This window comes from Wyeomyia smithii, chromosome 3 (assembly GCF_029784165.1).
Source record: "Wyeomyia smithii strain HCP4-BCI-WySm-NY-G18 chromosome 3, ASM2978416v1, whole genome shotgun sequence".
NCBI classification, from domain to species: domain Eukaryota; kingdom Metazoa; phylum Arthropoda; class Insecta; order Diptera; family Culicidae; genus Wyeomyia; species Wyeomyia smithii.
Window position 1 is genome coordinate 218,012,853 of NC_073696.1, and position 13,247 is coordinate 218,026,099.

Genomic DNA, 13,247 nt, shown 5'->3' on the forward strand with positions numbered 1-13,247 from the left:
TAAGAAATTTTCAGGAAGCAGCAAACCTTCCATCCTTGTATTGTTACCCACGTATAATTTCAGTGGTTGAAGCAAATATCTCTCAGTCAGTCTGGTGGTTGCAGGGGTCAGTCATATGGTTGAACGCAACCCTTATGTGTTTTTTACAGTCACTTGAGCATACATCACCTACATCAACGCGGTTTGTAGTATGAATGTACGGTAGTGTAAAGGTTGCGAATATGCGCATTGCTCTATTCTGCGAGACGACGAGACCCGTTCAGCAGTCAAACAAAGTTTTTGTTTTCATCTATAGCGGACCACTTTTTATTTCAATCACTAAACAAAATCACTCACTACACTAAGAATACTTCAAAATTCGGAATGTTCACCTTGAATTTCCAAAAACATGCTTGAATAAGCAGCAATATTTGAGATAAATTTTTACAAATCCTAAATTTCAACGCAGTGAAAACAGATGAAAACACATACATTTCATCTGTTTCCATTGCGTTGAAGAAAATCAAATATTGCTAAATGAGTTTCTGTTAATACGAAAATATCATACTGAAAATGTTGAATTATTCCGACATGATTGACATAAATCGACAGCACTGCCGTGGTTACCTAGGTTACCAATTTTGCACGTAAACAACTACAGCGGATACCTAAGTAACCTAATACGACGGTCTGCAGTTACGATCATTCATGATCATGTGATTCAGTCATGATTACCAGTGTGATGAATATGAAGGCGCATGAGATGAATAATTGAGCAGTGATTTAAGTTTTGAGATGGATATGGAAGCGTTGTGAAAAATGGTTTGTTTTACAAAATTCAGGTTAAATCTAGCTAAGTTTAGTAATTATACAATACTGGGCGATTCCATAAGGGAAAGTCAGCGTATTTTGTTTATTTTTTTAATGTTTTCTTGAAAATTTGGTGTCTAATCCGTGCATTCTTTGTGAGTATCGGCATAATGAGATGTATAATGGAACAAATACCCTGGAAAAATAAAGATTTTCAAAAAAATTCAGGTGGGTAAAAAAAGTTGTAGCTAACGAACCTTTAAAATAAGAGTCTGAATAAACTAGAGTTTTGTAAAGTATCCCACACCAAATTGCATCACCGGAAAAACGCTGTAAAAAACCCATTGGATATTTTGTCTTGAAAATTTGAGTACAAATAGTTTGGAGTGTTTACACTGTATTTTTATCGTTGTCAGGTTTTCGAAAACTGGAAAAAATGCCGTTACCCAAAAAGCAACGTGTTGTAGGTCGCCGTGTTATATGGTTGTTTCACTTTAAGGAGTTGGTTACTATTGAACATTACTTGCCTTTTGAGAAAAAAATCTCTCCAAGGTTCCTGGTTTCCGAACTATGGTGGACCAGGGAAGTATTGACCTCCAGGGAATCCACCAGAACGGACCTTGTCACGCATAGGAATGATCTAGTCAAAAGTACGTTATCAATTTTTGGCCTTATATACTAATTGTACAATGTTTGCCTAACCTATCTTAATTGTAGAAAGAAAGAGAAGGCTGGAGAGCCGGGTTCGATAATTCAAGGCTAAATAATTTAGATGGCACTGGCCCTGTTCGATATTTGTAATTTGAATCCCTTTCGCCTCGCAGGCTTGCACTAACGGGCGATGCCTGCGCGGCGGGGTATAGAATGAGCGAATTGAAGGGTAACGACAATGCTGTTGCATCGTCATCTGTTTACAATAAATATTACTGTTGGGTATCGATGTATGAACGCGGATGGCTTGTTATGATTTTGTATTTTGTTTTAGGCCAGTGGCTCTCTATTCATGACAAACGTCGCGAATCGATTGTGTAAAAGCACCTAGAAAATTGTCAAGGCTTTTATCGGGACATGGGAAAACAACCTGGAATCGTGCAGTCGAGGGTGAGTTGTGTGATTAAAGGTTACTACGAGACTCTAAGCATCGAACGGAAAGAAATATGTGGTCAGAATGGATGTTCTATTATATTAATTATTAGAGATCAGGATCACGATCGTATTGCGAGAGTATTTACACGGAATCCCGATTCTTGGGTCAGGGACAGCAATGGAAAAAAAACCACCTCTATTGATTTTGGATACATACAAAGCAAGCCTAATATGCGTTAACATCGTCTTTAGTATGCGAATAACAAAGTGTCGGTGTTAGTGCACCCTCTTTGCATTCGTTCTCATGATATATTTCTTGCTATTAGTGTACACCACAACCCGTGGTACTCAATGTGCACAACTCGGTATATGAAGTTATCCGTTCGATGTATACAAAGCGAATAGTTCTCATCTATTCGCACTCATTTGACCAGGGATGCCACATATACAGATACATATACTGTACTTTACAGATTTTTGGGCCGAAGTATCATACCGAATCTGTATCTACAGATATACAGATTTTCATCAAAAAGTGCAAATTTACAGATATTTCAATGTTAACCTTAATTTTTATGAACACTCCAAATTTTAAAGCATTAAATACAATTTAAAGCATTAAATCACGCTTCAGCTCAGAAATGGATTTTGTATATGTACCATGAAAACTTAAAAAAATACAAAGTTCTTCATGTACAGACAATGCAGATTTTTTTACAGATATTTTTGTTCCAGATACAGATGCTCAGATTTTTTCAAAGGAAAATACAGATTTAAATGTGGCAACCCTGCATTTGACTAATGATCATGATTTTTTTTTTTTGTCAAAAAAGAGAGTAAATGACAGTGTATACTCTCCTACTCTCGCATAAACTCAACCGCAGCAGAAGTATTCCCTTCCACCACACTCTCTCCATTACCGCTCCACACTTTTGCTGTTACTCATGTCGTTTTCGTTTTTGCGGTGTAGCTACCCCGCGGACTACACTTTGTCCTATCACTGTTTTTTTTTACATTTTCCGGACTATCCCGGACTACCCTTTTTCTGTCCCGGACAGTCCGCGCAAGAAACAGAGTGCAGTTTTGAAGACACCAACACATTCACACGTATGTGTAAAAAAAAATGTGTCAAAATCGGTTTGCTTTGATTATCGTTCTTCGCGTGTCAAACATCAGGTTGAATTTTATTTATTTTATATTTTGTTATTGTGTCATTTTTCAGTAAATTGGCAAATTTTCCGTACAGTAGCACAAATGCGATAAAAGACAATGGCGATAATGACCAAAACAAAAGTGACAGTTACCTCTGGTATTACGTACACCATTGCAACTGCTCGGAAAGTGTTTTTTTTTTTCAGTTGCAAAGCGTAGTCCGGGACGGGATAGTCCTGCCGTAAAAACGAATTCGACATCAGTCGACACGATATTCTCCAGTTGCTAGCCTTTCTTCCCCTAACGACGGGCGTTCGGAGAAACAAACACAACGAGCTAATCGCTTCTAAGAGCTGATGTAGTCTAATCATGTGTTTGTTTTCTAGTCTAGTCTAGTCTAGTCTACACTTACACAGCCAGTATTTGAAAGGATCCTGGAAAATGATATCCAGCATTTTTTTAAAAATGATTTCCATACATTTTTCTTGTCAACCCTACCCCAGGCCTACTGTGTAGCAATATGATACAATATAATCTAGGAACGGGGACAATCCGTACCAATCGATCCGTAAATAATAAGTAATATAATTCGTTGGGAGTGACAAAGCTAAGAAAGTACACTCCTTGGTTGACCAATTTTATGGGATGGAACATAGGTATTTCCTCCTTATGTCCGGGTATCAAAAGCAAGGATATAGCGCCTTTACTCGCTTCAACTGTTACGGTTGGAACTTGAGTGCCAACTCTAGTCCTAGCATTTACTTATGGTTATACTATCGCCATTACTCGCTCTCTGAAAGGAATATGAGTTAGGAATTAAATTTGAGTTCTACATATACTAATAAATGGTATATATCTCCTGTTTCTTAACCAAAATATATGGCTCCCTCTGACATTTCGCGTACGCTAACATGAGTCAACCATAGCTTGTAAACGATCACATGGAACGAACTCACCATCCAGGATTCCGTTCTTGTCGACGTTCGGCTTTGCCAGACCCAAACGGCCACTGAAATCGAAACCAAAAATGCTCTGACCTTGAACGCCCGCAGCGACAGCGACGAAATGATGGTGGCCATCCTTTTTGATTTCTAAACTTTTCACTGTTGTCACTGTCAATTTTTCCGTTGTGGGGGCTCTGTTGCTACCACGAACGCCTGTTTCTACTATTTCGGTGAATGTTTGAAGGACATTATGTCAGATCGATCTGGGATGGCATTTTTTTCTATTCCTGAATCACTTTAATGACAACACCTCAAGCACGTATCAATGAAACACCATTTTAGTACTGGTAATTTAGAAAATGTACCACAAGGCACATAATTTTCGATTTTTTTCTAGTAGTCCATAGTTTAATCATGTGTTTGATTTTTGCCAGAAACCAATTCACCAAATTATCGTTTCATTATGGGCTGAAGGGATTCAGTCGCAATCTGTTACACATCATGGGTAGAGCAGACCGAGATAAAAAGACGATTGCGTCATATTATTAGTTTCATTTCCATCATTGGTCAGGGATATGGCCAAAAAGTCGAATCTTTTCAAGTTTTTCATTCAGAAAGCCAAGGACCAGGAGGGACTGCAGACGTGTAAAGTGCAGAAGGCTTCAAATCGCGACCAACGGCAAAATACGATGGGAAAGTCAGGGGCCTTTGAAACTGTATACCCACATGCTGAAGAAGCATGAGTCTCACCATGGATAATGAGACTTACATCAAGGCGGTAACGACCTACCAGGATTGTGTGATATACTAGAACTCCAAACACAACCTGTACACGTTCATACGCGGAATCACCTCAAGAAAGATGAAAAGGGATTGATTTATTAAACTCACACTTTTTCTTAAATACGACCCTGTGTAACTCAGAGCGGAGAGGCTTTCCCCTCCGTTCTTGGGCTACCGTCTATCTAGTTATCCTATTCTGGCCTATAACATTCCTTGGCCCGTCTCGTTCTTCACCCTTACTTTTTAGTACATTTGGCTGCTTGCCGAGAACATTAGAACGCGCGCATCGGAGCACGTGCGAGAGTGTATTATACCCACGCGCGCGCAATCGTGAGTGACCGAGAGTAATCGCGAGCGACCCCGAGTGACGCTGCGTCGCCGGCTTCGGTTGCGTTTGAGTTGAATTGAAATGTATTCATTGCGTGGCGTAATCGGTTGGTATGTTAGCATCATAAAAAAGGTTCTGTTCGATTATTGAGCTTTTTTAAAGTCAACAGCGGTCATATTTGTTCAACAATTTATATCAAAGGTGTTTTGTTATTTAATAACAAGAATGCTCTGGAATGTTTTGTTATTGCAAGGTGTTTCCTGCGTTTAATTAAACTCCGCAACCGGTCACTGTTCTAGTTTATATTAAAACTGCTTGATCCACCGTGTTGAGTAATCACGGCAGCAGGCTAATACGTTAGTTTACATTTTGCTTGGTTTTTTTTTTTCACTAAATCACTAAAGCGGAAGGCTAAAAATTCTGATGTGCCATGCTTCGTGGCGGAACATTGGGTAACCTACGCGAGGTGTTACGTCACAGTGGGACTGGTGCAATGAGGTATATAAAGGAGAGGACGAAGAAGACGCTTGTCTGTATTAGTAGCGAAAAACGGGCAAAAACCACGTGCTTTTGGGTTGTGACGTAGATCTCCAAAAACGAAAAAATGCCATTTGGAATTGTATTCCGCATTGTTTATTGGTACAGGAAGGCTATTTCAGCCGGAAAATGTCTTAGCCTGTGGAAATTTTTTGAAAAAATGTACCAAACATTGATTTGTGGACATTGCTTTTGAACTTATACGTCATCATTGTTGACAAAAAAATGGCCCTTCAAACCTGAGACTCAAACCATTTCCGTACCTTTATATATTCCATTGGGACTAGTATACTTCACTGCCCAGAACAAGTTTGATGTTCCGGAGGAAGTAGGGAAGCAGAAACTTCAAAGGTTGCCAAGAAATATCTGATTTAACAAGCGATCTGCCCATGTGGCAAAAGGAGTAAACCATCCATGACTACCGGGACAGTAAACGGGGAATTTAACCTCAAGGAGTGTCTGCAGAAGCCTCTGGAGACCCCTGTTGAAGTAACACGAGGGATCTACGATCTACTGGCCGGATCTAGCTTCGTGCCACTACTCAAACTATGTCCTGGAGTAGTGGGAAGCCTACGAAAAATACTGGGCTATTATGAAGCAGGCTCTAAAGCATCCAAGGAAGTCAAATCTGAGGGGATATGAAAAGTGGGTTTCCGTACAGAAAAAGCCGCAGCCAGATGTTGTACAAAACCTAATGAGTGGAGTTAAGCGCAAGGTGCGAGCGTACGATTATGGCATTGAAGATGAGTAAATTAAATATGCCACATGTTTACTAACCCGAGCAGGAGAAAATATCATTATAATATCACAACCAGATATTGGAAATACACCTCATTTTGATCTTAACAAGGTTTACATAGTTGGTAAAATAACAAAAAACAATACCAAAATATTGTTCCTCCAAGACCATATGAATAACAAAGCTTGATATTTCAATAACAAACCAATAATTTGCATTAAATATCACGAAATGACCGATTCAGATATTTTCAACTAATTGCACACTGAATGCTGTCGTGCTTGTCCCGTTTGCCCGTCATTTTCTGCGTCCGTCTTTGTCAAACTTAACCAACTGAATGAAGAAAGGAATCACTCTTTCTCCGAAGTCCTTCTCACCCATTAATTGTCTGGCATGCATCCTCTCATCAAAGGTATACGATCATACTCACACTAATACCGAATTTCTTGTTGCGTATAGCCTATAGTCACTGTATACTTTACTAGTCTGGCGGACTGGATTTCGGGAACCAGTGTGAACTGTCAAAACGGGAGCCAGTCGATAGTGCGTCAATTTTCGCAGTTGAAGTATTGTAATCGTGCCGTGAAAAGATACAGAATAAATTAGACTCAATAATTGAACTTTTTGCGACAATTGCTGTTTTTTTTTTTTTGAGAATAGTTATTGTAATGAATTAATGATATCACAATAATGTTAAATTTATACATGTGAGAAAACCACAAGGAATATTTTCTTTCGTCGCATCAATAACGTGCTCTTTTTATAATTAATTGTTTATTGATAACATTATACTGCCACAGATTTGCTGTCCTGGCGATTTTCACGTTGTACTATTGTACGGGAAATGCTCAATCGAAACAAAATGATTTTTTTTTTAATTTTCTTTTTCAACGAATAAATGAATTATCAGGTAACTCACAAAATGTTAGCCATTTCCTTCTAATCTCCGCATTCTTTGGAAACCGGAGTAAACTTGTTTGTTTCTTTGTCCTTCGCCAATTGCTGTTACATTTGTTATAAACGCACTTCATTTTCACATCAAATGTTTACTTTCAAAGAAGTCATATGCAACATGAATTATATCCAGTGGTGTCAGGATTTTTATGTGAAAAAGTGGGTTGCCAGTTGCATGGTTCCCCACTCCGCCAGACTAGTAAAATACAGTGACTATAGTATAGCCTACAGACTGTACACTACCAAGATCGTTCTCTTTCGCTCGCATCTCGAACCGTTCTTTTCAGCGCTCGAATCTTGATTTCCAACAAAATAGGGTTGTGCGGTATTCGTCAGAAATGTTGCCAACACTCGCACTCCTATTAGGATTTGTGAAATAACTCACACAATAACTCTGTCCACTACAAATGCATAACTGAATATATTATAAATAATCAATAACGAACAATTTTCACTCAAAAACTTACTTTTAATGAGATAACTCAAATATCTTATTAAAGGCATAGCGAGATATGATATCAAAATTTTATAATATTTTCATATTATTTCCATGTATGAAACGTGAATATCTATTCGGAAAACAGGATAAGTTCTCATAGCTAAATATGTTATTGATGAGTTATGATTTTGCTATGCTCTCCTGCTCGGGAATGGTTTATATTTTATCATCTGAAGGTTTGAAAAGGATGGGTCAGCTAGGTAATTTTTCACAGCGTTTTTTCCATGATACAATTTGATGTGGACACCCTTTTTGCTGTACAATATCATCATGATGAAATTACAACTGACCGGTGGGTTATGGCATATAATACATAGCATGTGGTCAAAAGTAAATTGGTTCAAGAATTAAATTGAATTTTTAAACGATTGGGCATTGACACAGTGCAGCCTTCAGTAAACGGCAGTAAAATTATCTTCGTTGTCGGCAGTCACTTTCGGATTGACGCACGGTGCGGCTTCCAAGAAATAAAATAAACGTGGGTACACTATTAATACGAAATGAAGTTATTAAAATGTATATTTTAAATATCAAATTCGTTTTTGGTTCTGCTACAGAGCTGGCGATGTTGAGAGTATCATGAATAAAGCACAAGCAAAAGAATTCGACTATTCGACAGCTTCAAAATTCTGAATTTTCTTGTACCATTACAACAATGTCTCCACATTGTTGAAGGAAAGGATAAACAATTTCCTTCGACAATTTTCTTTCCAATACACCCACTTTTAACCGCTAGCTTCCCCCGCACTTGGCACAATAACGATCCTCCTTCTATATATAAACTAGTCACTACTTGAAAAATCACTATGCACTACAAACCCGTAGGCCTTTCACCGGATCCATTTTGTTTGTTTCAGCCACAAGACAATAGCCTGGACGTCCCTGCAAAACGAACGAAGCCGTCGCTGTCGATAGTGAACCCACTGGATGTGCTGCGACAACGAATCATTCTTGAGATGGCCCGGAGGCAGATGCGGGAGAACACTAGACAGGTAAGTAAAATCCTTAGAGTCGACCGTCGTCACGGTTTTTTTTCTGCCATCGTAAACCTTAGTTACGTCAGTCAGTTCAATGTCAACAAGAATAAAGAACTGATTCGCACAAGGCATATACTTTTTTTTTTGGTTTGACACCTTGCAAATGCAAATATGAAAACTTTTTTTTGCTTTCGGTTGAATGGGATGATTGGTTTTTCAATTGAGTGACTTAACCTCTACTAGATTATGCTAGTCGTGTTCAATGGTTCACGAAAACCAAAGGGTGTTACATACTTTTGGGTTATAAGATTTATGATTAGATGTCGTTTGATCCTTTTGATGATGTAACATGTGACATGTCAGTATTTCCATTTTCAACTAGTATACCGCCTAGCGGGGTGACGGGGTACCAAAACAGCGTACATTTTTGCTCCTTAGCTTGTAATGCAAACATTCAAACAATAAATTTGATACAAAGCACGGTAATGCATACTCAAATGTTTAGTTAACAGCTGTCACAAATATGGTTAAGTTATAATGAACTATAATTTTACTAAAAATACATGAACATTGGCCCAATCTCACCACTTGTATGGGGTGACATTGCACCAAAAACAAGAAGTTGAGTATAATACCTGAAAAATGAACAGTAGTGTATCTACGAACAATACGCATGAATAACATTATAAAATAGTAGGTATGGGGCCGAACATAAACTGCGTGTACTATTGAAGGACTGGAAGGGGGTTGACCAGAAACTACGTTTCATACAAATTATAAAAAATGTTATACTAGATCAATCCGAAGGGTAGAGGGATACCTGGATTAACCAGTAATGAGAACGTGGTTTATGACAGCTTCTGTACACATTTCTCTTTCTGTAAAAATGCAAAAAACGGGTTCGGGTCCGGTACGGATTTGAAAAACATCAAACCCGACCATCTCTGATCCACAGACCGTAAATCGACTCCAGTTACCATTTCGAATCTTTTATTGCCGCCACATTATTTTCAGAGAGTTACTTTACGAACTAATTTCATTTTTGTCATATGACTTACATTTTAAGTTTTAGTAAAGCGGGCAATGTATGCAGTTTGCGAGGATGCGAAAATGAACGGGAATAGAAGGTGTGACTTTTAGGCTTAGAAAATAATTTTTTTCCCTCGTCCAGACGGGACTCGAACCCGCAATCTCCGTTGTCTCCGGCAAGGTGTTTTGGCCAATTAAACTACTGGGAAAGGTATAAATAGTTCTAAACCAAAGTCGAATCACCCTCTACTATTGTGTTCCCGTATCTCAGCACGCCAACGATGAACTGCACACACTGCCCGGTGGGAGTTTATTTTTTATAACTGAGAGAGTGATCTCTTCACGCACACAGTGTATAATGACTTATTATATCTACAGCGGCGCAAGCGATGAGACACCTCAGCCGGTGGCTAGACTCCGAACGCGTATCACGGAAGAGCTCCGTTGGCTAGATTTACCGCTAAAAGTCACACCTTCTATTCCCGTTCATTTTCGCATCCTCGCAAACTGCATGCATTGCCCGCTTTACTAAAACTTAAAATGTAAGTCATATGACAAAAATGAAATTAGTTCGTAAAGTAAATCTAGCCAACGGAGCTCTTCCGTGATACGTGTTCGGAGTCTAGCCACCGACTGAGGTGTCTCATCGCTTGCGCCGCTGTAGATATAATAAGTCATTATACACTGTGTGCGTGAAGAGATCACTCTCTCAGTTATAAAAAATAAACTCCCACCGGGCAGTGTGTGCAGTTCATCGTTGGCGTGCTGAGATACGGGAACACAATAGTAGAGGGTGATTCGACTTTGGTTTAGAACTATTTATACCTTTCCCAGTAGTTTAATTGGCCAAAACACCTTGCCGGAGACAACGGAGATTGCGGGTTCGAGTCCCGTCTGGACGAGGGAAAAAAATTATTTTCTAAGCCTAAAAGTCACACCTTCTATTCCCGTTCATTTTCGCATCCTCGCAAACTGCATACATTGCCCGCTTTACTAAAACTTAAAATGTAAGTCATATGACAAAAATGAAATTAGTTCGTAAAGTAAATCTAGCCAACGGAGCTCTTCCGTGATACGTGTTCGGAGTCTAGCCACCGACTGAGGTGTCTCATCGCTTGCGCCGCTGTAGATATAATAAGTCATTATACACTGTGTGCGTGAAGAGATCACTCTCTCAGTTATAAAAAATAAACTCCCACCAGGCAGTGTGTGCAGTTCATCGTTGGCGTGCTAAGATACGGGAACACAATAGTAGAGGGTGATTCGACTTTGGTTTAGAACTATTTATACCTTTCCCAGTAGTTTAATTGGCCAAAACACCTTGCCGGAGACAACGGAGATTGCGGGTTCGAGTCCCGTCTGGACGAGGGAAAAAAAATTATTTTCTAAGCCTAAAAGTCACACCTTCTATTCCCGTTCATTTTCGCATCCTCGCAAACTGCATACATTGCCCGCTTTACTAAAATTCAGAGAGTTGTTTTATTAGTGTTGCATAAAAGTTACTAACATATTAAACATGTTGAATTAAAATTACGATAGAGAGAGTTGAAAACGAATTACTACCAAAATTTACCGCTTCAAATCGTCAGCATACTTCGGCTGTCATTACGATCCTATTGACGTTTTTTTTCGGAATCAACTTTCACCCCTATTTTGGAAATGCCAGGAAGAGTCTAGTCTTGAAACTGTATTAAATTTAAACGGTACAACGTTCCAAAACAATACTAACCAAAAATCGTTTGTGTAAAACTTCTTTGCACAGGGTAAACATTCAAACAAGTGGTAGCTTGTAAAGAGCTACCTTTGCCTATCCATTGCGCTTTCCAAAAGAACATCCACAATATACTGTGGCAGTCTGGCATTTTGAAATCGAGACGGAATCGATTTTCGCCAATCACCAAGCAAACAAATTGAATAACATGTTTCGCTATGCTGAATGCCGCTCAAGATGTATCAAGAGCCGTTTATTGCTTGCTTGCACCGTAGGGCATTGAGAGGCCGCCTGTGAGGTTAAAGGACCGCAAACTGGAGAAGAAAACAATACCTTCGGTTGGCCCACAAATCAAACCGCTTGTATAGCAGTAGACGGTGCTCTGAGTTGATCGAAAATAAATTATTATCAAATTGAATTGTGCGAATCCGTTGTGCTGTGGTTGATTCCGTCGATGCCCGATCGGAATGAAGGCGGGCAGAGTTCTTCTGTCGGTGTGCAATACAGTAGCCGGGAGACATAATTCAAAATCGATAGGGTTTTTGAAGTTCACAACGGCCGAATAGAGTCACGGTGATTGGATTGTGGGTGGTGGTTTGATGCGACGAAAATTGGTTTTGAATTATGGAAAGTGTGTGACGAGAGCGTGGCCGAGGCACGGGTTTCAGTTGCCACTGTGTCGCCTCATGGTTCAACTTGATTTTATTAAAGGAAAAAAAAACAAAATTGTAATCTTCAATGAAACTACACAGCACGAAACTAACAACAATTTACTCAGTGCAACTTTCATAAACCTGGTCACGCAACTGCTGTGTAAAATAAATTACTGGTCCAAATGACGATTATAGATGATGCTAGGATTATTCTATATATACCACCTTATTTTGGAAAAAAAGCGGCAAAGAGCCCCAAGTTTATTAGGTTTCTTTTAATAAATTTAATAACGCTCTGCTAATTCTTTCGGGCCAGAGTTGGGCTATAAAAATAGCTTTCAACAGTTATTTCACACAGTTATGCCGGAACGACCCGGAAGGACCGATCCAATTCGCAACCCCTCGGGGGACTGTAATGCCTTCTTGCAGAGTGCACGCTCTGTCGATGTCGATGAAACACGTGCATCGTTAGCGGGTATATGTGTGATATATGTTCTTCCGTATTTTGTTCCGCGTCGGACGAGGAGAATCTTCCGATGTCACGTACATAGATCTGAGCCTAGCTGAATGTCGCTGTCACTTTTCTCATAATCCGCAGTAGTTGAGAAGAATAATTAAGTCTCAACGCCCTTGCACGGATATCGCTGTTTAAATGCTGACGAGATTTATTACACGCTTAGGAATGAGATTAGCATGTTTGCTTGTAGCTTCTTTTGTAACCACAAAAAGGTCTAACTAATTTATTTTTTTCCTGTGAAAAATGAAACATTACTATTCAAGTTGATTGTGGAACTGAAGAGAACACGACTAACTTCTAGCAGATACTCGGTGACCAGTTGTCCATCCCAAGTTCTCTTGAACGGGAAACGTTTATTTTCTTTCGTTTTTGTTATCTTCTTTGAACCAGATTTCTGCCTAAGTTGACTCACTCAAAACGTTGCCGTTCCTAGTGAAAGGGAAGAATGGTTTCGTGAAGATTCGGATTTAGTTGAAGTGTCTCTTCCGTTCCGTGTTAGAAAAGATTTTTAAACAATATTCATCCTATTGTTTGTTTGTTTTTCTTACC

At 39.2% G+C, this 13,247-nt stretch overlaps 1 protein-coding gene across 3 annotated transcripts in view; it reads left to right on the forward strand.

The window, feature by feature from the left end:
- LOC129730481 (uncharacterized) overlaps positions 1-13,247 on the forward strand; it is a 106,669-nt gene that overhangs the window by 78,139 nt on the left and 15,283 nt on the right. For all 3 annotated transcript variants that reach the window (XM_055689827.1, XM_055689828.1, XM_055689826.1), the window contains exon 3: positions 8,669-8,803. In XM_055689827.1, coding sequence (XP_055545802.1) covers positions 8,669-8,803 — 135 coding nt within the window. The remainder of the gene's footprint in view (positions 1-8,668; positions 8,804-13,247) is intronic.